A 24,851-nucleotide genomic window follows, 5' to 3' on the forward strand; every position below is an offset into this window, starting at 1 on the left:
TTCTCCAACGGAAAGAGGTTCCTACTCAATGGTCTGAAGATGGCCACAGCAGTGGTCGAAACCGGTCACCTTGATAAATAAATCGTGATCAAGACTGCTCAAATGGCTCTGAGCACTATGGGTCTTAACATCTTAGGTCATCAGTCCCCTACAACGTAGAACTACGAAAACCTAACTAACCTAAGGACATCACATACATCCATGCCCGAGGCAGGATTCGAACCTGCGACCGTAGCAGTCCCGCGGTTCCGGACTGCAGCGCCTAGAACCGCAAGACCACCGCGGCCGGCATCGAGACTGTTTTTAATAGTAAATACTACAAGATGTTTCACTGCTTGACAGAATAACGATGTACTTACAACATGATGGATGTCCGGCACATTGCTCGCGTGCGGTTGAGGCGGTATTGAATAGCATATTTCATGACGGGTGAATTGGTCGTCGAAGCACCATACTATGGCCAGCACGTTCACCGGATCTGACGTCACCGGATTTCTTTCTGTGGGGAAAGTTGAAGGATATTTGCCATCGTGATCCACCGATAACGCCTGACAACATGCGTCAGCGTACTGTCAATGCATATGCGAACATTACGGAAGGCGAACTACTCGCTGTTGAGAGGAATGTCGTTACGCGTATTGCCAAATGCATTGAGGTCGGACATGATTTTGAGCATTTACGAGGTGTGGCTAGAAAAAAACCGGACTAGTACTGGTGAAACAATAAAACGAATGCAATAAGGCTGAAAGTCGCGTGGCCTGTCACGTGACTCTCGCTCCGCCTACTGCTCGAGTTTCATCTGCCTCCTGCACTCAGTCTGCCCGTGGCGTCTGTTTTAAGTAGTTGACGTTTTGTCTGTGCGTCGGAAAATGTTGAGTGCACAGAAAGAACAGCGTGTTAACATCAAATTTTGTTTCAAACTAGGAAAATCTGCAAGTGAAACGTTTGTAATGTTACAACAAGTGTACGGCGATGATTGTTTATCGCGAACACAAGTGTTTGAGTGGTTTAAACGATTTAAAGATGGCCGCGAAGAGACCAGTGATGACACTCGCACTGGCAGACCATTGTCAGCAAAAACTGATGCAAACATTGAAAAAATCGGTAAACTTGTTCGACAAGATCGCCGTTTAACAATCAGAGCAGTGTCTGAGTTAACAGGAGTTGACAAGGAAAGTGTTAGGCAGATTCTTCATGAAAGTTTCAACATGAACAAAGTGTGTTCAAAAATGGTTCCAAAGTGTCTCACAATTGAACAGAAGGAACGCCGAAGAATGATTTGTTCTGACATCCTGGAAAACATTGAAAGTGATCCCACCTTCTTACAAAATGTTATTACTTGCGATGAATCGTGGTTTTTTACTTACGATCCCGAAACTAAACGCCAATCGATGCATTGGAAAACTCCTGGTTCTCCACGACAAAAAAAAGCACGAATGTCAAAATCGAAATTCAAGGCAATGATGATTGTTTTTTTTTGACATCAAAGGGATTGTGCACATTGATTGGCTACCAGAGGGACAAACAGTGAATCAGCATTACTACATTAGCGTCCTGGCTACCCTACGTGAGCGAGTACGGAGAAAACGGAACGATTTGTGGAGAAAAAAGTCATGGATCCTTCACCAAGACAATGCCCCAGCTCACAGTGCGTTGTCAGTGAAGACGTTTTTGGCAAAACACAACATTCCCATCTTAGATCATCCACCCTACTCAGCTGATTTGGCCCCCTGTGACTTTTTTCTTTTCCCTAAAGTCAAGTCAGCTTTGAAAGGAACTAGATTTGAGACTATTGAAGCAGTAAAAGAAATAGCGACGGAAGTAATGTATGGACTTACCGAAAATGATCTGCAGCATTGCTATGAACAGTGGAAAATTCGTATGGAGCGGTGTAGAGACCGAGGAGGAGAGTACATTGAAGGAGATAACATGAAATTGTAAATAATTGTAAATAAATGTTTTTTCCAGCATCAGTCCGGTTTTTTTCTAGCCGCATTAATGTGGTATTTACAGGTAATCACGCTGTAAAAGCATGCGTTCTCAGAAATGATGAGTTCACAAAGGTACATGTATCACATTGGAACAACCGAAATAAAATGTTCAAACGTACCTACGTTCTGTATTTTAATTTAAAAAACCTACCTGTTACCAACTGTTCGTCTAAAATTGTGAGCCATATGTTTGTGACAATTACAGCGCCATCTGTCACAAAGCGAAAAAAGTGGTCCAACTAAAACAATCATATTTATTTACGTACTACACGAATATGTGATAAAAATGGGGGTTCCGATTTAAAAAAAAAACGCAGTTGATATTCGTTTGACGTATGGCGGCGCCATCTAGCGGGCCAGCCATAGCGACATCTGGTTTCTCCCTTCAAGTTAGACAAGTTTTGTTCTTTGTAGTTTTTTCGTTTGACGCTTATTTCGTGAGATATTTGGCCCGGTCACGATCAATGGACCACCCTGTATATATATATATATATATATATATATATATATATATATATATATATATATATATATATATATGTGTGTGTGTGTGTGTGTGGGCGCGCGGAGAATAATGTGCAAGGGGTGCTACATTAGTAGAGTGTGGATAAGTTGAGAGTTTGGGCCTGTCGAGAGGCGTGCTAACGGTACCCAGCGCGGTTCAAATGAGAGCTGTGTCTCAATGACGCTGTGGTCAGCGCATCTACGTATTAACCAGGAGACCTGTGTTCCGATACCAGTCCGGCACAAATTTTCAACTTTGCCCATTTATTTTAATCAACAGTCACTAATAGCCAACGTCTGTATTTCCTCTGGGTTCTAAAAGTGGTTTCGTTGCGCAGGAGCAGGAATTTGTGTTTGAATAAAATAAAAAAAAAATAACATGTGTTACTTTCTAATTTTTCCACATCTCTTCAAAGCACGTTGCTGTGTTTGTACAGGTGCTGGTGTGTTTGGGGGATGGTTCAGGCGGCTTCTACGCCACGGTGGTGGCAGTATGCGACTCCAGCGCGGATCAGAAGTGCAGCGCAGAGCAGGCTGCCTGCGTCGCGTCAGCGGACTCTGAGTGCCACTCTTCCCTGCCCGGCGAGGAGTTCACGTGCCACGGCATCGGATCCTTCCCTGACCCGTACGACTGCCAGACGTACCACATCTGCACCGAGGTCAACGCAGGTTCTCAACCCGAATCGTGCTCCGGAACTACAGCGTACAATCCTCTGCAAGCAGACTGCAGGTGAGCATATATTTTACTGCTCCAAGAATACCTCTCCATCCCAGAATAATTCGCAAGGCTCATTTCGTTGTGAGGAATACCTTCTGTATTCGTTTTTGTGGTCTTTAGTCCGGATATGGGTTTTATAAAAATCTTCAGAGTACTCTTCTTTTCTCTGCAAGCCTTCTCGTCTCCGCATAGCTACTAAAGGCTTGTTGTAGATGGTCTCATACAGAAGTTTTTATCCCTAGACTGGCGATTAACAAATGCCTCAGTGGGTGTTCAATCGCCTGTTCCCTTCTTTTAGGCAAGTTATAAACTGCATTTGTTATCTCAATTCAGTTCAGTACTTCCTCTATAGCTACGTGATGTACCCATCGAATCTGTGGCACACTTCTCTAGCCTCACATTTCAAAACCCACTAGTCTCCTCTTATTTGAATTCCTTATCGTTGACGTTATTTCCTTACAAGGCTACACTCCAGACTAATTCCTTCAGAAAAGGCTTCCAAAGTCGGAGAAGTGCAATTGTAAGTTATCTTAGCAAATAAGAGAGATAAGATTATGTGAATGTGCACTTGTAACCTCTACTTTTGAGTTGTCTCTTCCTGCATGTATAGTCTCTTTATGAATGTAAACTGTTGCAAAAGTAAATTCGACTGTTTTTTATTTTTTTAAGAGATTTTAGACACTAGTGATAGTAATTGTTTTCAACGCTGTCAATCGACCCTGTGAGATTGAAATTTGATATTTGCTGTATGTGGTTTATCTGTGCCGCAAGTGAAAGCCCTGTGCTACTGCTCTTGAGAAGCAAGAAGAAAAGGTGTGTCTCAAGTTCTGATTTGCTGCTAACTACAGAGAATCGAGCTAGTGCAATACGATCTCTTAAACACATGCACTGCAAACTTGTTTCTTGTAAAATTTATCCGTCATAAAAAGGAGTGTTCATCAGGTAATGGGAGCTTCTTACTGACGTAGGATAATCCTAATTACTCAATAGACAAAAATACTTGTCAAGAATCTGTATTAAAAAAGAAAGCCATCTCATAAAAATTTCTTGACTCTATTCCATTCATAAAAGTCCACCACTGAAGGCTTAGCAAGCTGTAAGAAAATATTTCATTACAAATTACAATAACGAAATATCAACACAGGAAAAATAGGAAAATGTAACACAACGTGAAAATTCATTCTTTCAAATCCATTAACACTGACCATAAAAAAGTTTTTAAAAATCGCAAGAAATTCGTTATTTGGATGTCTGTGTTAAATTTTCCGTTTGGCATAATAGTATCTTCCATCACATCAATAAAACAATCCTCAAGAGCACTAAGTTCTCCGTCCTTTCTGTACAGGCTCACTGCCACAACAAACCCGCTACGACTCCCCATCTCCTCTCCTCGCGATCAACACTTAATACCCGCTCATCTTCGCAGATACACACACCTCTCGCAGCCACTGCATATGTTGTGAAGCCATCGTACAACCGTCACACGAAACGGAATTGGGAATGTTACGCCAGCAGTTGTCAAATGTGTGATAATTGTGACACATTATCTTATTATCAAGTACTGCAAAATAAAGAGACGGTTATGTTGAGAGTCGGTAACCGTTATCTCCCGAGGAGCCAAGTGTTACGCCCTCATTGATAATTATAAGTGGGTGGAAGATAGCCAGAGGGTCTCTTTTCTCAGTAATCTGGACAGACAAGGATAAGATTAGTTGACACGTGTTCACTTTCATTAAAAATATTGTACTCAACTTGTGGTTGAAGAAATGCTACTCTTTTGACAACTTGTGGCAGCCGCGGTTAGCTATAAGCAGAGGCTCGAATCGGGAGTGCACCTATGTGCACTAAATGTTATGTCGGTAGTTGAAAAGTTCGGCACCAACTAGCGACTCGACTAGAAGTAATATTGAACTAGCAGACTGGAGCCCAGGTGCCCGCCGCTTACAACACCGTCCTGGCTCTTTTCATTGGTCGACGGACTGAAGTTTCTTCATTAGTGGCGATGTAAAAAGCGCCGCTCGCGGCTCCGGCAGTATCGATAAGTTGCGATACTACAGAAACCAACCAATGAAACGCGATACTACATGTACTTTCAACCATACGAAAATGTTTATATCGTCATGCAGTATAACATACCCAAAAGCGTCTGTACCGTTAGGCTTCTTCAAAAGTAAAAGTCCAGCAGCAAATATGCATTGTAGAATACAAAACTCTTCCTAGAAGATGTCTTGTTGGCGTGTTATACACTCAAAGTACAGCTGCAAACTGAAGGCAGCCATTTCCATCCACCAAAGAATTTGATAACGGGATAAGGTAATCCCGAAACATCTTGTCGTAAAAATATCACGCATTTGACAACTGGTGGCGTAACATTTCTCAATATCGAAATACATGCAAGTTTTAGAAGGATGTGTAATACCATGCGTTTGAGCTCTTTACGGAACAGAGAACATTCCTCTCATTCTTTTCAAGTGCGACAACGCTGCTACTATTGCAGTAGAATGAACTGGCCATGTACAGAAGCCATGTCAAGGGGTAGGCTCAGATTCGGCAACACTCGCGGAGAAGACAGCTGTGTCACTGCTCCCCAGAATCTTATTGTGTTTAATGAACTATATTAATATGTAAATTATTGGTTGCTGCTGTTTTTGCAAGGGGCCCTAATTTCCATTCACATTTAATAAGAATGTGCTAAAAAGAAATTTTATTGGTCAGAGAAACTGTAGTAGTTGGAATCAGGACACTATAACAGTTCGTTCGGATGTAAACTAACTCAAAGCAGGTATTTGTGCGCTGCCCACTTCCCCACGTTGGCCCATCTCGCTGGGGTGTTTCCATACAAGAGACTGCACACATTTACCACTTTACTGGAGAGTGATACTGCAACTGGTACTAGTTCTAAACCACCCGCAGCTCTCCTAAGCGAGCAAGCGGTTCTTTTAGTGGGGATCATTAATATATTTTTTGCGTCAGCTCACACAGAACTGAATAGAATTCATATACTCTTGGTGACGTGTACGTCAATGGAATGGAATCAGTGGCACGTTTAAACTTTTGAGTTACCCAGTATATTGTGGCTGGGTAGCTGACTCGGTAGACTATTTCACTTGAAAGGCTCCTGTCACATTTCGTGAAGGCGGATCTCTTATTTCAGTTCTTCTTGAAACCCCACTTGGTGGTGTGTTGTGTATTGTATTGTGTGTTGCGACTAGATGGAATCAACGATTTCTTTCATTTCATCAAATGATATTAATTTTTTTGTTGACATAAAGGCCATATCAGAGATAATATTTACGAAAAAGCGTTCCTCTTTCAGTGGCCTGTGTTGGGTATTTTCTGACAAGGCACCACTTATTTCCATTTACCTTGTACGCATAATTTGAAGATATAGCTCTTCTCTAGTCATTGGCGATTATTCCCTGTTTTTCGGTTAGTCGTCGTATGGCAATATTATTCATCATTACGACCAGACATTTCACTCCCACTGCTGGATAAAAGTCTCCACTGTACATGGATCGAAGTTGCTACTGCACATTTCTAATGACACCTTCCCATATTACATATACTAACCAGGATGTAAGGCGAAACGTTAGGGCCCATGTACCATCATGTGTCATTTCCTGTTACTACGACACTGACATAGTCCGATCAAGTCTAATACAAGCAATAGCATTAAAGTAAACGTTGTGGCGGTTGTGATCTCCAACACAGACTGTTTGACGCAGTTCTCGAACTTAGTCTATCCTTTGCAAGTTTTCGATCTTTGCATAACTATTGGAACGTTCATACAAGTTGCCGAAATACTATGCCCGTTGGACGCTATGGACCGGCAGCACACTCGTGGACTGTTCAATCAGTTATAACATTGCTCCAGTTTTGGTGAGATGTTTTCTGTCGCATACATTCTATAAATGACTTTGGAAGTTCCTTTTGCAGTCCTTGGCGCTATTCCACTTTTCATTGCTCGAAAAGGTTTATATACCTAATCTGACATTACTTTCGAAATGTTCTCGTCTCTATAAAGTGTTTAAAAGTATTAAGTATAATCTGCATTTGAAGTAAGGTACATGTATGCACCATATCTGAAATGTACTTCATGTCGAAATTTGCTTCATATTTGTTAATTCCGCATATGGTCAATCAACTGTGACCTGCCCCCCTTCTGCTACATGCAGAGCAATCGAAACTGTAGATAATCCAAACATTAAGAAAGGTATTTCATTAATTTAACCACTGCCTATGCAAAAAAAAGAAGTGTCTTCTTAACATATTTGATGTTAAATGCATACATCAGCACCGAGATCGTTGAAGGTGGCTTACTGACTTACAGCACAGGGCTATGGGAAAAGAAACTACGAGGTTACGGCTATATAGGGCGCTAAAACAACTAAACAACACGTTGTTATTTAACACTGTCATACTGGAAGACGGTGATTTGTTATGTTAAAGTGTGCGGATAAAAATCCTATGTCAGAATCGCTAAAATTTCTTTACTGATTACCAGCTTCATCTCACTGACGAGCCATCTCCGTAGCAATAAAAATTATTACTTTATTCAATGTGCGAACAGTCAGGAATTATATATTGTCATAATCTATTGATCTGAATCGCTCTTGTTGTCATGTACACATCAAAGTAGGTCGGCACGATTACATAATTTAAAACGCTAGACATATCAGCACATTTTCAATAAACAACAGATATTATGTTTACTTAATAATGCAAATAATAGCATTGGTGTAGGTATGCTACATGATTTAAGCATAGCCAATCGAGATATGAAGAAAGGGGAGAGATAGGAAGATTGTGGTTTAACGTTTCGTGGACGACGAGGTTAGAGATGGTGCAGATCGTCGGTATGGAATAAGATGGGGGGGAACCCTCGTACCATTGGCTTAAACCAATTTAGAGAGACCATGGAAAATCCATAAATGGAAGGCTGGCGTGGCACTGAACACCAATTCTTTCGAACGCAGTTCCATTGTCTTTAATACTGTGCTATCTCGCTTGATTTAAATAAGGTATAATGTCAGAAAATGATGGTATATCAGTGAAAATTATGACAGATGGTAGAATTATAAAACAAAACGAACTTACAAAATTAATAGCAGTACGTTTGTGGAGGAAGACAGTTCGCCAAAAATTCACAACGACAGTACAGAAAAAAACTTAGACTTTCAATCAAACGAAGAAGCTCGCTTTAGGAGTTGATTCAGCTGAGCGGTTATAACCATTTTTGGACCACTTCAGTAGAATGTGTGGTAAGCAGTTTGATCAGATAACAACGATGTGATTCCTAAATGAATAGCATGAAATCCTTTCCAGGTGTAATTTTTTTGTGGTGTAATGGTGCGTTTGTTTCAACATTCGCCATACCTAAAAGAAACTGCAATGTCACAGCCCCTGACCTATGCTTCTGATGTGATGCGGTCGGCAATTCTTTAAAATTAAATCCTGCTTTATGTTGACAGCCTGACGACATCCGATCGAGTCTGCACCGAAGGCCCCATCACGCCTTGTACGCAGCTGGGACAGGTGGGCATTGTCCCAGAGAACCCAGCCATCTACTACATCTGCATACAGAAGGGAGATGGCATGTCTCCGGAAATGTACAGGTGTCCTGGCAGTCAGACCTTCAACGTTACCACTGCTGCGTAAGTATCCATAGCAATGAAGAGACCGAAACGTAGACCCTTGGTATTCAGTTTGGCGTTAAACATAATTTATGTGTACTGTCGAAGTCCACAAAATCTGCAATGTAAACATTCGGTCACTCATTGGCAAATTTCGGGGCAATGTTACAATCGATCTTCTTCCATTTGTCAAAAATGGCTCTATGCACTATGGGACTTAACATCTGAGGTCATCAGTTCCCTAGACTTAGAACTACTTAAACCCAACTAATATAAGGACACCACACACATATACGCCGAAGGCAGGATTCGGCAACACTCGCGGAGAAGACAGCTGTGTCACTGCTCCCCAGAATCTTATTGTGTTTAATGAACTATATGAATATGTAAATTATTGGTTGCTGCTGTTTTTGCAAGGGGCCCTAATTTCCATTCACATTTAATAAGCAGTGCGGTTCCGGGCTGAAGCGCCTAGAACCGTTCGGCCACAGTCCATTTGTCGGTAGAGAGGGTTTTAGAGGCGGGGATCAACCAGTTCATTGGGGAGCCACCCCAAAATCATTTACGAAAGTCACGCGTAAGGTTCCAAAGGAATTAAAATCATCCGGAAAGTTTTCTTCGTAATACTGGTTATGGACGTTACTGCTCAATATACACTGAGGTGATAAAAGTCATGGGGTACTTCCAAATATGCTCGGTGTAGCGCAGCAGCTCGACGTGGCATGGACTCAGCAAGTCGTTGGAAGTCCCCTTCAAGAAAATTCAGCCTCACTGTCTCTACAATATAGCCGTCCATAATTGCAAAAGTGTTGCCGGTGCAGAATATTGTGCACGAACTGACCTCTCGATTATGTCCCATAAATGTTCGACGGGTGGACAAATCATTACCCGAACTGTCCAGAATGTTCTTCAAATTAATCGCAGACAACTGTGATCCCGTGACATGGCGCACTGCCGTCCATAGAAATTCCATCGTTGTTTGGGAACACGAAGACCACGAATGGCTGCAAATGGTTTCCAAGTAGCTGAGCATAACTGTTTGCAGCCTGTGATCAGTTCATTTGGGCCAGAAGATCCATTCCAATCCATGAAAACACAGCCCACATCATTATGGAGCCACAGACACCTGGGTCCATGGCTACGCGGGGTCTACGCCACACTCGGACCCTACCATCAGCTCTTACCAACTGAACTTTGCACTCACCTGACCAGACCACGGTTTTCCAGTCGTCTAGGATCCAACCGATAGTGTCACTAACCCAGTAAAGGAGATGCAGACGATGTCTCGCTGTTAGCAAAGGCACTCGCATATCGGCCTTAAACGCCAAACTTGGCAGCACTGTCCTAACGAATACGTTCGTTGTGCGTCCTGCCTTGTCTCTTAGCAGTGCCTACTCCACACACACGCTGCTGCTCTAGGTGTTAAATGAAGGCCGTCGGTCACTACGCTGTTCGTGGTGAGAAGTAATGCCTGAAATTTGTTATTCTCGGCCCGCTCTTGATGTTGTGGATCTCGGAATATTGAATTTACAAACGATTTTCGAATTGGAACATTCCTTACCTCTTACTCCAACTACAATTCCTCATTCAAAGTCTGTTAACTCATGTCGTGCGGCCACAATCACGTCGGAAACTCTATCAAGTGAATCACCTGAGTACAAATGACAGTTCTGCCAGTGCACTGTTCTTTTATACCTTGTGTACGTGATGCTACCACCGTCTGTATACGGGCATATCGCTATCCCATGATTTTTGTTACACCAGTGTACACTGTGTGGAAAAAAGCACCCAGAAGGGGAGTAGAAAACCAAATTAAACCTTATAGGTTGATAGGGTATGTGATGTTATTTCGGTGATTTCAAAATCGAGTCAGGGCTATAAAGAACTTGACAGTATCACGCAAACTGCCGTCGAATTCCCTCTGGCCTGCGTTTATTCATTGGTCCGTTGGAGCAAGGTGCCGTAAAGGCGTTGTATCCTCTCCCAGAGCAAGCTGGCCAACAGTCTTGATATCGTGTGTACTGGCACTGGCACCGACGTCGAATTCTTCCCTCAAATGCTGTGTGGAGGACGAACCTGGGAATAATGTTGACCATGGGAATACCTCAACATCACGCAGTAAATTCATATAAACGCATGCTTAGTGTGGACATTCATTGTCCTGTTGAAAAGTGGCACCGAGATACTGTCATTTGATAGGTAAACACAAGAGGATGCAGGATATGCATGTCGTACTACTGTGCCGTCAGAGTTCCCTCAGTTACCACCAGCCGTGTTCTAAAGTCATACCGAATGGCTTCCCACAGGTGTATCTCTCTTTCGAAAGTAAGATCTCTCTTGAGATCGTCGCCATGCTCGCCGACGGTGGACCTCCGGGGTACTGTGAAACCGCGGTATATCGCTGAACACTATGTGACGTTGTTCATCAGCAATCTACGCTCGCCTCTTCTGCACCACTACATACGCAGCCGTTTGTGTTGTAGTGCCAACGGCAGCGCACGCATGGGGCGATAATTCCCTCGTATGGCTGCTGCTAATCTCTGATCAGTTTGGCGCCTGAGAAACAGTTTAGCAGGTAGTCCATTATTTGTTCTCTGACGACAGGCACAGATGTGAAATGGTTGCGATGCAGTCTGTGCACAATACGGCGATCTTCCCTGGTGGTGGTCGCATGTTGTCGACCGGGATCTTGCAGGTGAGTATCCCTGCCCCCACGTTCCTATGCAGTCCAATGTCGGGCCCCTGTCACATCAGAATGTCACAAAAATCTCCATACTGCATGATCTAACCGGCCGGTCAACCGGAGACCCACAATGAGGGCCCTTTGAACTCTCTCGGGTTATGATAACGCTGTCTCATCCGAGTAGGTTGCATCTCCGTTTCGTTCATGGCCATCCCTCAGTTTCTGACGCTGTTCGTGCCCTTTATAAAAGTTACCAGGTCTGACTACAGCGCTAAAGATGAACTACACTAATGGCTTGTGGTGACCTCTCACACAGAATTGCAACGTTGATCAGTTACATTCCCTCCGATGACGTGTAACCATCACAAAGTTACGTTGATACCTGACGAAGTCTTCTGGTGCTTCACATGTCATGCAGTGCTCCTCTGCTGACAGAGGTCACTTGTACAGTTATTAAACATCCTCTACTGAGTGATATCGTAGTTTAGTTGTTATTTCAGTAGTATTTGATATTACTGTTGAATTATTTTTAATTTTGTCTGTCATCGTATTGTGACTGGCTACGTATATCCGTAAGGTGCAGAGCGGTACCGAATTTATTGGACTGACTGTTAGCATCGTTATTTATTTTTTAATTAGTCTGTGGAAAACAAATCGTACAAATATTGAAGGCTCTATGCGCACAACAATCAACTCGCTAGATATTTTGCCATCCCCCTCAATGCGAAATTTCCACATATTTAAGTATGGGCACCTTTAGCTACGTAATAAGAAGAGTAAGTTTTAAATATTCTCGCACTTTTAATTGCAAATCTTGTAACTCTTGTATAGTACACTGGTGGGTTGCTGCGAACAAAATGTCTTCCTTCCTATCTTACCGTCATGACAGACGACATTGAGTTAATATTTTTCATAATGTGTAACGAGAAGTAACTGACATATGAACTGCGACTTTGTAAAAACTGCGTACCATGAGCGTCTCTGACTGTCACTGATATAAATTACTACTCTGACCTTGGGCTATGCGAGGAACAAATCTTCAAATAAATTAAAATTCTTTTCTGATATTATAATAATTGCTATTATGTTTCCTGTTATTCTTCCCTCCTGTCTCTCCTTGTATGTGTGTTTTCTTTTTTATTTGCTTCATCCTTCAAGCACTTCTGTTGACAAATTAGGTTAACATAGGCTCTAGATCAGTGGCACCCTATCTTTCTGAGGCTCCTGAGTACCATCAAATATTAACTAGGATCATCCCTCCCCGCCCCCCCCCTCCCTTCATCCACCTAACTCAAGAATCTAAAAGAATTTTCTTTGAACATTTTCATTTTTAAAAGATAAATGATATTTAGTTTGTGTAGGTGTTAATCTAATGAGTCAGTGAGAATGATGAAGCAATTCCCAGGACATAACGAGTGCTACTAACAAATTATCAGAAATGGAATCTAACTATCGGCATATGCACTTATTACAAAACAAGCTTCCTCTGCACCATTCCTCTACCTAGCGGCACTTACTTCACTCACTCCCTGCTTCCTCACTTAAAATCAACCACATTAAAATGTATGTACGTAGGCGTACTGTTGATAAATCACTTGATTTCTGGATTCCTTACTTCTGAACTGTCAGAAAATGGAAGACGTCAGGTTTCGAATGTTTTGTGTCACTAACATTAATAATAATAATATAGTGGAAGGTCTGCAACAATGTAGTGGCCAATGCATAGTTACTGTTGTGTTGTCAATTAGTTCGTTTATTGTTGCGCAGTGAGTAATGAAGCAACTTGTAATCTATTGCGGAGAGTATCTATAGCATGGAGAAGACAGTTTCATGAGATATTTAAGAATATGTGATCTATATGTCTTAATTTTACTGTCAATGATGCATGATACAAAGTACATGCGTACTGGGTGGACAAGGTGTGGAAGATGTTCATACACTCGTTTCACAAGCTGTAACTACTACCATATTATGCGTTAATCCCAGTAGTTGAAATAATGTAATTATTTGTAACTTATGTATTCTGTATCGGGGTCTTACGAAATAGAGATAACTGTAATGATCTTCAAAAAATTATTTAGATTGATGATTTATACAAAACTGAGGCTCTTCATTTATACGCTTCAGAAAATTACAGTTTACCCCTCAGGTTTTCAATCACTGCACTGGATCGAAATAAAGTGGTGGATAAATATAATCTTACGTATAGTCTCTGTTTTCGACTACCTGCACAGAACGGTATAGGCGCTCCTTCTCTTTGCGTACATATTGGAGGCGGCGAACGGTATAAGCTGAGGTCACGTCATGAGAGAACTGTTGCAAAGTCACCATATAGTGAAAGCATACAGGAAGAGTCCCATCCACCTCTCAGCAGAACAAAAAGCTGTGTGACGAGCCCAAAAAAAGTGTGAAAGGGTTTTAAGTTTAAGTAAGCGATCGTATCATAATTTGAACGAGCGTGTAATGTGTTATGGGGTACCAGACAGCACGATGAAGAAGCGAGATTCATTTACGAGAAAGGTCGCTTGGAACCTCTCACCCGACTGCTCCGTTACTCTTGTACTACGAGTAGTCGTCATACAATTCTATCACATCTAAAAAAACAGAACTACTTTATTATTTTTTTAAATGGTTGCTTTACGGACAAAGAAATCCCAACGTCACATTACCGCCAGATGGGCGAAAACAGTACGGCTCACCCCCTTTATAAGGTGTAGCATAGTGCAGCATTCCGCTTTCTACATCTGAAGGGAAACAGCGCAGCAACAATACAAGTCTGAGTTTGTTCCATTGTACAGCAGAGTTGTACCATTGTACGATGCCGGGCTTAGGCGATAAATAGGCTCCCATTGCAGTAAAACAAGTGCGGATTACCACCTCTCCGTGAAAAACCGGGAATCACAAGAGAAGTGGACGCTTTGATGCTCGAATCAGACATGGATCAGTTTATAATGTAATATGTGACATTCTGAATGACAAAAGTCCATCAGAAACCTCCCTTGGTCCGTCAACCAACCATTCGCTTGGTTATATGTCCTGCGTTCCTCCATTTTCAATACAGACACAAATATGTTTTCTACTTGAGTCTGCTTTGTCACACATTTATTTGTTTTCTACCTCTCCTAGCAAATCTCATCAAACATCTGCCTTTTTCTCGCTGAATAACTATCGTGTTTCCTTATACAAGCCAAAACTGGTAGTATGTATTGACTGTAAAATTTCCATATCAGCACACAGGGATCTCAGAATTGAAACTGTTTGCCAAAATCAAGCAAAGCCAGTTTATTCTTCTGTTTATTTCTTTGGCTCTTATTCACCTTTCATCTTTGATTGTCTAAATTAATATTCTCTTATCTATGTGTTGATTATTCGTTATTTCACTCCCATTATAATTGATTTCCACGGCTTTTTTCTAAGCACATTCTCACATGTCAGCCCCAAATTTATGTAGTGTTCCTATCTCGACTGATCATCCAGTTGTTTTGACCAATGTATGTTGTGTGAAGAGATTAACCAGCTCTGACACGGAGGGCGCACTACAGTAAATCAATTCAGTACTTACGCAGAGATGACAGGACGCGCGCAGGGTAACAGTAGCGTGGGAAGCTGCATCAACAGGGCTTCTTCGGAATGAAAACTATCACAGCAACGTGCACAGCAACACACTTTCGTTTTCAGTAATACGACTTCTATAGCACACACGAGCGATCAAATCGGGCCTTCGTGCTAGGCAATCTATCACCAAGTGTACATGTGGTACTCAGTACAGGGTTCAAAGCCGTATGAGGTTATAGAGATTTATAATTCCCACGGTTTTCTGCCATCAGTTAACGTGTACACGGGGCTGACTGCGCTGACAAACCACAGTCGATAAGGGTTGCCATTTCTTTTAATCTGCGGACGTGTTCCAGCTTTAATGATTCGAACAGCTAAAAGCCAAGATTAGCGACCTGTGTCCCGTTAACGCTAACGGAGTGATTACGTAATCCGTATCCGACTTCCTTTATGCACTAATTTGTAGAATCGAGATGGAATATAAAATTGTTTACGTAAAATAACCAGTTTTCTTGTAGCTTCTAATAACAAGAAGTTTTTTCATAATTACATCGGTGACTTGATTCGTATTTTAATTGTGTTTATGCTACTGCCTATTTACCGCTTCCGTTCATCCAATCTTACATTTAATGTTCCACGCCATGCTCCGTGGCTAAGTCAGAACAGGCATAAAATTGTATCATTAATTCAAAGTGACATACGAGATTCTAGGAAAATTATAGCAGACGATTAGGCTAATGCTTTACTGCGTCGTTAATACAACGGTGCTTCTCTACAAGGACGTAGAAGCAGCTGTAGTTTTGTCTTGAGATTACAATTAAAAATTACCTATTCTTCCGATGCAACAATTTTATTTTTGTTTCTTGAGAACGAATGTGTCGCCTAATTATTTTAGGTATCTTCACTAGTGTACAATGGAAATAATTATTATAACTATGAGCCGTTAAGTTATTGTATTAAGCGCCTTGTAGAAGCATTCTTTACAATTCGAGAATGTAACTTAATTTTATTGCTCCTATCTACACTCCTGGAAATTGAAATAAGAACACCGTGAATTCATTGTCCCAGGAAGGGGATACTTTATTGACACATTCCTGGGGTCAGTTACATCACATGATCACACTGACAGAACCACAGGCACATAGACACAGGCAACAGAGCATGCACAATGTCGACACTAGTACAGTGTATATCCACCTTTCGCAGCAATGCAGGCTGCTATTCTCCCATGGAGACGATCGTAGAGATGCTGTATGTAGTCCTGTGGAACGGCTTGCCATGCCATTTCCACCCGGCGCCTCAATTGGACCAGCGTTCGTGCTGGACGTGCAGACCGCGTGAGACGACGCTTCATCCAGTCCCAAACATGCTCAATGGGGGACAGATCCGGAGATCTTGCTGGCCAGGGTAGTTGACTTACACCTTCTAGAGCACGTTGGGTGGCACGGGATACATGCGGACGTGCATTGTCCTGTTGGAAGAGCAAGTTCCCTTGCCGGTCTAGGAATGGTAGAACGATGGGTTCGATGACGGTTTGGATGTACCGTGCACTATTCAGTGTCCCCTCGACGATCACCAGTGGTGTACGGCCAGTGTAGGAGATCGCTCCCCACACCATGATGCCGGGTGTTGGCCCTGTGTGCCTCGCTCGTATGCAGTCCTGATTGTGGCGCTCACCTGCACGGCGCCAAACACGCATACGACCATCATTGGCACCAAGGCAGAAGCGACTCTCATCGCTGAAGACGACACGTCTCCATTCGTCCCTCCATTCACGCCTGTCGCGACACCACTGGAGGCGGGCTGCACGATGTTGGGGCGTGAGCGGAAGACGGCCTAACGGTGTGCGGGACCGTAGCCCAGCTTCATGGAGACGGTTGCGAATGAACCTCGCCGATACCCCAGGAGCAACAGTGTCCCTAATTTGCTGGGAAGTGGCGGTGCGGTCCCCTACGGCACTGCGTAGGATCCTACGGTCTTGGCGTGCATCCGTGCGTCGCTGCGGTCCGGTCCCAGGTCGACGGGCACATGCACCTTCCGCCGACCACTGGCAACAACATCGATGTACTGTGGAGACCTCACGCCCCACGTGTTGAGCAATTCGGCGGTTCGTCCACCCGGCCGGGTTCCCGGATTCGATTCCCGGCGGGGTAGGGGATTTTCTGTGCCTCGTGATGGCTGGGTGTTGTGTGCTGTCCTTAGGTTAGTTAGGTTTAATTAGTTCTAAGTTCTAGGCGACTGATGACCTCAGCAGTTGAGTCGCATAGTGCTCAGAGCCATTTTTTAAAGAAATACATTGTCGCAGTGAAAAAAGAATATTTGCCTCTATTTGAGAAAACGCAGCTTAGATATACTGAATCGCATTTGAAACGTTAGGGGTGTTATGACTCTGGCGTCGATGTAGGTAGTATGTAATAGAGCTTTTGAAACGTTAGTGGTGTTATGACTGTCGCGTCGATGTATATAGTATGCAGTTGAACTTTGTGCTGTGTGAGAAGGTAATACAGTAGTTGAAGCTGGCGCTTGTGTAGAGTTATACACGAGCGCTGTTCTCCATGTGTATTCTCCAAAATACAGATCTCTAAATTTCCTATAGCGTCATTAAAACTTTTCTTTTGCAGATGTGTTGACTCCACTCTGAAGTACATGCTACCGTAAACGGTAGTGCAGCCATCGGCAAGCAACCACGACCCCGATTCCAAGCACTCAGCACGCTGACGTGATGAAGTACGCCGATCGTGTGGATTCGCACCGTCTGCAGTGTTGATTTGTCTCACATCCCATATGCACTGGGAGAATGACTTCAGTCACATGAAACACTTTTGTCTGGATGAGTGTCGTATTTATTACATTTTTGGTACCTTTCAATAGCTGGAGTTACTAATTTCGTGAGAGTGTAATATTTAATGTCTAGATTATATAGGTGTTTAATTAATCTTGTGGTTGCCTTGGCTGTTTGTATCAACGTTGCCATAAAATTTAAGAAATCAACTCTATTGCGTTGTTCTTTATTTTCTCCTGCTAGAAACTGATTACATCTGTACAAGCAGAAGACTACTACACTACCACAAAAAGTAGTTGAGCAATTTGGAAATTTAATTTCAGCAACAATGATATTTAAACAGTAACAGTTGATGCTGAATGCAAGCAAATACAACAGATCATTCCGACATAACACTTCTGGCCATTAACATTTGTTCACTATAAAGGCGGCAGTCAATACAAGCCGAGACAGCGTGAGGTGTGCTATGTCCTTGGATAGAGAAACGGTTAGCATTTCAGCGCATCCGCACAACATAGTAGTAACGTCACCTATGTTCTACATACAAGGAAAGATTAGAGAGTGGGTTTGTTATACGGGAAACATACTGTAATGTTGGTTAATTTGGAGAAGATCGCGCCATGTCGCGCTTAAGATGGAGAAATACCTATCAGCATCACATGTTGGAACTTACCGGTGGATAGAGTCTGGCCAATAGAGACTATTGCTGCTCGCATGATATTGCTGCTCACACTGTATCACTCCTCACATTGGTGTCACTGCACAAGTGTCACTCAAATAAGGAACTGATGGTTTCAGCAGAGCCAAACACAACTTTATACATAATCTCAGTAGTAGGGGAGGAAGAAGAGAACGTAACTCTTCTTTGTGAGACTTAGACTTATGTAAAGAAACACCACCTGTCACTTTCACGGTTACCCACGCCCCACCCTGCGACAAAGGGGCCATTGTTCTCCTTACGTGAAGAGACCCACAGCCACATGGGGTCGCCCCCTAATGAAAAAAAATTTGCATCACCCTTATCTTTATGTATGTCTAATTCAGGACTCTATTGTAAACAAACCACTCATTTCGCTGTGGCCCACTATGAACACGAATTCACATGGCTTTGCTCCTTACATAATCAAACCGTGTATATATGTTCTTAACTTATGATTATGCAAGTATCATTTATGATCCTAATGTAAATTAACTTTGCTCCACTGCTCTTATTGTTTACTTATCTTGGAGGATCATCTAACCCCTTTTAAGTTTCCACCTCTTCCTTCCCCTCCCTTCTTCAGCCCCCACTCTTCTACGCCAATTGGGTGTTGCATAATTGTCAAGTTGAGCTGAAATACTATGGTTTTTGAACCAAAATAGAAGTCATACAATTTGACAGTACAGTGTATATACGAAAGCAGGAGTGTGGTCTCCAGTCAGCTGAATTGCTATAATTTAACTATGCCATGGCTGCCCAATGGCAATTTCTGCAACACATGGCCACCTTACATTCACACTTACAGCTTCGGGGCAGTTACAGTTTTGGTGCTACTTTCTTCCAGCATTGCAAATACTCACTTTTCTAGACCATCCTCCAAAGACACAAATAAATATAAGACTGTTAATATTTCACAACTTCCAGAGTAGATTACTGATGATGTTTGGTTTGTGGGGCGCTCAACTGCGCAGTCATCAGCGCCCTAGAGTGTATTACTGAGACGGTACATCACTAAGGCTGCTATACCAAAAGATGATTAACAATTATTGACTATTATAACTTCTAGAAAACACACGACGAACTTGTCCCACCATTGTTAAAGTGCTAAAAACAATGGCCTACACACTATAATATCACTTTAGTTCTTATTTATTCTGTATAAATGTCATCTGTACATAGTCGTAATCATCATGCTAGGGTAACTAAAACTGATAACGTTTGGCTGGCAGAACCTTGACTTGTAGTTAATTTGTTATATACAGATGCCTACGTGATATGTGACCTCACATTAAAAATTTACTGAAAAGAGTGCTTAAATAAATATATGTCATACAATTTCATTCCTAAGTAGGTAGTTTGGGGTGTGGAGTCCGCACCATGCACAGGAAAGAGATATGTAAATTGATGTCTTATCGACCTTACTAAATGTCGTGAATTCCTACTCCTAGTATGGTACTAAGCTACTACTTACAAATCGTTGGTGGTACTGTACACTTTTCGAATAACAAATTTTATGTTTGTTAAGGTGAAGCCCATTTGAGAAACATATCTACCATTTAATAAGTATACAATGCTAAAAACTTCGCTATATATTTTTATCAAAATCGATTTTTATAGCAGATTCTCTTAGCATTTCCGATAGTATTCTCTGTTACAGGTAAGCCAAAAGTATTGTGGTAATTTACTCCATACATCTCTATGTTACATTGAAATTGTGGCAAACAAATCTACTGGTGGTAAAATATTGTTTCGAAAACCTTAGGAGTATGCAGTAGTATAATACATCCATTGCAAATCCCAACTGCTTAACTGTATGTTGTATGGAGAGTGCATTACAGTGACATATGCATGATACTTTTTACGATAGTAGCATCGCCCTCTTTCCTTAAAAAATGTGCACTTTACTTGTTTTATAAGCAAAGGAATCAGTGGCAAAGAGGCAATGCTCTGAGTAATAAAGTGGAGAATGGATTACCTCATCCTTGAGAAAGACTTTCTAAAATATAGAAGCATGCAGCTTTACTGTATGATTAAATGATGATGGCGTCCTCTTGGGTAAAATATTCCGGAGGTAAAATAGTCCCCCATTCTGATCTCCTGGCGAGAACTACTTAGGAGGACGTCGTTATCAGGAGAAAGAAAACTGGCGTTCTACGGATCGGAGCGTGGAATGTCAGATCCCTTATTCGGGCAGGTCGGTTAGAAAATTTAAAAAGGGAAATGGATAGGTTGAAGTTAGATATAGTGGGAATTAGTGAAGTTCGGTGGCAGGAGGAACAACACTTTTGGTCAGGTGAATACAGGGTTATAAATACAAAATCAAATAGGGATATTGCACAAGTAGGTTTCATAATGAATAAAAAATAGGAATGCGGGTAAACTACGACAAACAGCATAGTGAATGTATTATTGTAGCCAAGATAGATACGAAGCCCACACCTACCACAGTAGTACAGGTTTATATGCCAACTAGCTCTGCAGATGATGATGAAATTGATGACATGTATGACGAGATAAAAGAAATAATTCAGGTAGTGAAGGGAGACGAATATTTAATAGTCATGGGTGACTGGAATTCGTCAGTAGGAAAAGGGAGAGAAGGAAACATAGTAGGTAAATATGTATTGGGTCTAAGAAATGAAAGAGGAAGCCGCCTGGTAGAATTTTGCACCGAGCATAACTTAATCATAGCTAACACTTGGTTCCGAATCATAAAATAAGGTTGTAAACATGGAAGAGTCCTGGAGACACTAGAAGTTATCAGATAGATTATATAATGGTAAGACAGAGATTTAGGAACCAGGTTTTGAATTGTAAGACATTTCCAGGGGCAGATGTGGACTCTGACCACAATCTGTTGGTTATTAACTGTAGATTTAAACTGAAGAAACTGCTCAAAGGTGGAAATTTGAGGAGATGGGACCTGGATAAACTGAAAGAACCAAAGGTCGTAGATCGCTTCAGGGAGAGCATTAGGGAACGATTGACAAGAATGGGGGAAAGAAATACAGTAGAAGAAGAATGGGTAGCTTTGAGGAATGAAATAGTGAAGGCAGCAGAGGATCAAGTAGGTAAAATTCGAGGGCTAGCAGAAATCCTTGGGTAACAGAGGAAATATTGAATTTAATTGATGAAAGGAGAAAGTATAAAATTGCAGTAAACGAAGCAGGCAAAAAGGAATACAAACGTCTCAAAAATGAGATCGACAGGAGGTGCAGAATGGCTAAGCAGGGATGGCTAGAGAATCGACAGGAAGTGCAGAATGGCTAAGCAGGGATGGCTAGAGGACAAATGTAAGGATGTAGAGGCGTATCTCACTAGGCGTTAGATAGGTACTGCCTACAAGAAAATTAAAGAGACCTTTGGAGAAAAGAGAACCACTTCCATCAATATCAAGAGCTCAGATGGAAACCCTATTCTAAGCAAAGAAGGGATAGCAGAAAGATGGAAGGAGTATATAGAGGGGCTATACAAGGGCGATGTACTTGAGGACAATGTAACGGAAATGGAAGAGGATGTAGAGAAAGATGAAATGGGAGATATGATACTGCGTGAAGAGCACTGAAAGATCTGAGTCGAAATAAGACTCCGGGAGTAGACCACATTCCATTAGAACTACTGACGGCCTTGGGAGAGCCAGTCATGACAAAACTCTACCACCTGGTGAGCAAGATGTATGAGACAGGCGAAATACTCTCAGACTTCAAGAAGAATATAATAATTCCAATCGCAAAGAAAGCAGGTGTTGACAGATGTGAAAATTACCGAACTATTAGTTGAATAAGTCACAGCTGCAAAATACTAACGCGAATCCTTTACAGACGAATGGAAAAACTGATAGAAGCCGACCTCGGGGAAGATCAGTTTGGATTCCGTAGAAATATTGGAACATGTGTGGCAATACTGACCATACGACTTATCTTAGAAGAAAGAATAAGGAAAGGCAAACCTACGTTCCTAGCATTTGTAGACTTAGAGAAAGCTTTTGACAATATTGACTGGAATACTCTGTTTCAAATTCTAAAGTTGGCAGGGGTAAAATACAGGGAGCGAAAGGCTATTTATAATTTGTACAGAAACCAGATGGCAGTTATAAGAGCCGACGGGCACGAAAGGGAAGCAGTGGTTGGGACGAGAGTGAGACAGGGTTGTAGCCTCTCCCTGATGTTATTCAATCTGTATATTGAGCAAGTAGTAAAGGAAACAAAAGAAAAATTCGGAGTAGGTATAAAAATCCATGGAAAAGAAATAAAAACTTTGGGGTTCGCCGATGACATTGTAATTCTGTCAGAGACAGCAAAGGACTTGGAAGAGCAGTTGAACGGAATTGACAGTGCCTTGAAGGAGGATATAAGATGAACATCAAGAAAAGCAAAACGAGGATAATGAAATGTAGTCGAATTAAGTCGGGTGATGCTGAGGGAATTAGATTAGGAAATGAGACACTTAAAGTAGCAAATGAGTTATGCTATTTGGGGAGCAAAATAACTGATGATGGTCGAAGTAGAGATGATATAAAATGTAGACTGGCAATGGCAAGGAAAGCGTTTCTGAAGAAGAGAAATTTGTTAACATCGAGTATAGATTTAAGTATCAGGAAGTCGTTTCTGAAAGTATTTGTATGGAGTGTAGCCATGTATGGAAGTGAAACATGGACTATAAATAGTTTGGACAAGAAGAGAATAGAAGCTTTCGAAATGTGGTGCTACAGAAGAATGCTGAAGATTAGATGGGTAGATCACATAACTAATGAGGAGATACTGAATAGAATTGGGGAGAAGAGGAGTTTGTGTCACAACTTGGCAAGAAGAAGGGATCGGTTGGTAGCTTATGTTCTGAGGCATCAAGGGATCACCAATTTAGTATTGGAGGGCAGCGTGGAGGGTAAAAGTCGTAGACGGGGACCAAGAGATGAATACTCTAAGCAGATTCAGAAGGATGTTGGTTACTGTAGTTACTCAGAGATAAAGAAGCTTGCACAGGATGGAGTAGCATGGAGAGCTGCATCAAACCAGTCTCAGGACTGAAGACCACAACAACAATAACAACATTGTCCAGAACATTGATCTGTGATACCAAGACTCCAGACGGTACGTCGGGACCTAAAACTTCTGAATAACTGCACCACCAAACACACTTCAGAATAAGGTGGCAGCTGGAACAGGTAGTAATCTCTTAGAAGAAAAAATTTTAGGTGAATCACCTCTCAGTTCATCCTCGAGTGTGTTTCCACCGTTCATGTTCCCAGCACCGCATAATAGCACGATGAGGTTATCCTAACACTGACAGTTGCTTGGGTGAAACATGACGTTTACTTCAGAGTGACATATCACACTGAATAGCAACCAAGGCTACTACTTTAATAAGTATACAATCCTATTTACTCCCTTAGTGAATCAAGTGTAGTAGTGTGTGTTTAAATCAGACACAGAATGATTGTCATAACACAAATGTATCATTACAGATCTCTAATCACAGATCACGATCACCAAAACGTCTCAAATAGGTTTGGGATTTGCAACATGTATCGCTTTATGACATTTTCTCCTCAGTACAATCAAATGCAGACATTACCAAATTATGAATGGTTCCCATAAACAACGTTATTCCACAGGTCTTAGAAAAAAGGACGGATGGGTCAAATAGATTTAAATCATTACCTATTAAAACTATCTACTTCAAGTGTAGTTAACATGTTATGCGTACACAAAAGTAAACCGGAGGTTGAGGGTAGAATTGAAACTGGAGAATATGTCGAATAGTACTACTGCAATTTAAGAATGTAAACTCCTAATGGGAAAACAGTGGTCCAGTGTATAGTTAAAGGTGCCCCAGAAAGGTCTCTTTGGTCGCTGCTCTAGAGAACTAATAATGCATTTTTCCCTATATTTTCACCATTAACAAATGTTCCATTAAAAGTACAGTCTTCATGAATTTAGTTTATCACACCGTTTGTTTAAATGGCAGTATTGGGAGGGCTATTACTGCCTAATCGCATCAAAGAATAGCTTGTAGACTGGACAGTGTACATCTTGTTACCCAAATGTCGTAGTGAAAGAGGCAACCTGAACTGTTAGTGTTCCCACTGTTATTACATTTTATGGAAACGTAACAAGTATGAAAGAAGTGGGTCTCAAAATTCTACTACTGGTAAAATCAGATATCGTGTTTGGTTGTGACTGACCTGCAAAGCAGCCATATCAGTGTACATGATTCAAAGGATGGTGTCGGAAGCTCCATCAGTCCCCATTGTATAACAGTCATGAGAATAAGATAACAGAGGTC

General features: G+C 41.7%; 1 protein-coding gene across 2 annotated transcripts in view; it reads left to right on the forward strand.

The window, feature by feature from the left end:
• LOC126481274 (uncharacterized) overlaps positions 1–17,986 on the forward strand; it is a 112,168-nt gene extending 94,182 nt beyond the window's left edge. Inside the window, exons 3-5 of one of the 2 annotated variants that reach the window (XM_050104904.1) lie at positions 2,933–3,225; positions 8,685–8,867; positions 17,706–17,986. In XM_050104904.1, coding sequence (XP_049960861.1) covers positions 2,933–3,225; positions 8,685–8,867; positions 17,706–17,742 — 513 coding nt within the window. In that variant the 3' untranslated portion in view covers positions 17,743–17,986. The remainder of the gene's footprint in view (positions 1–2,932; positions 3,226–8,684; positions 8,868–17,705) is intronic. The other variant, XM_050104905.1, reaches the window with a different exon arrangement.
• Positions 17,987–24,851: the final 6,865 nt, after the last annotated feature.

This window comes from Schistocerca serialis, chromosome 5 (assembly GCF_023864345.2).
Source record: "Schistocerca serialis cubense isolate TAMUIC-IGC-003099 chromosome 5, iqSchSeri2.2, whole genome shotgun sequence".
NCBI classification, from domain to species: Eukaryota; Metazoa; Arthropoda; class Insecta; order Orthoptera; family Acrididae; genus Schistocerca; species Schistocerca serialis.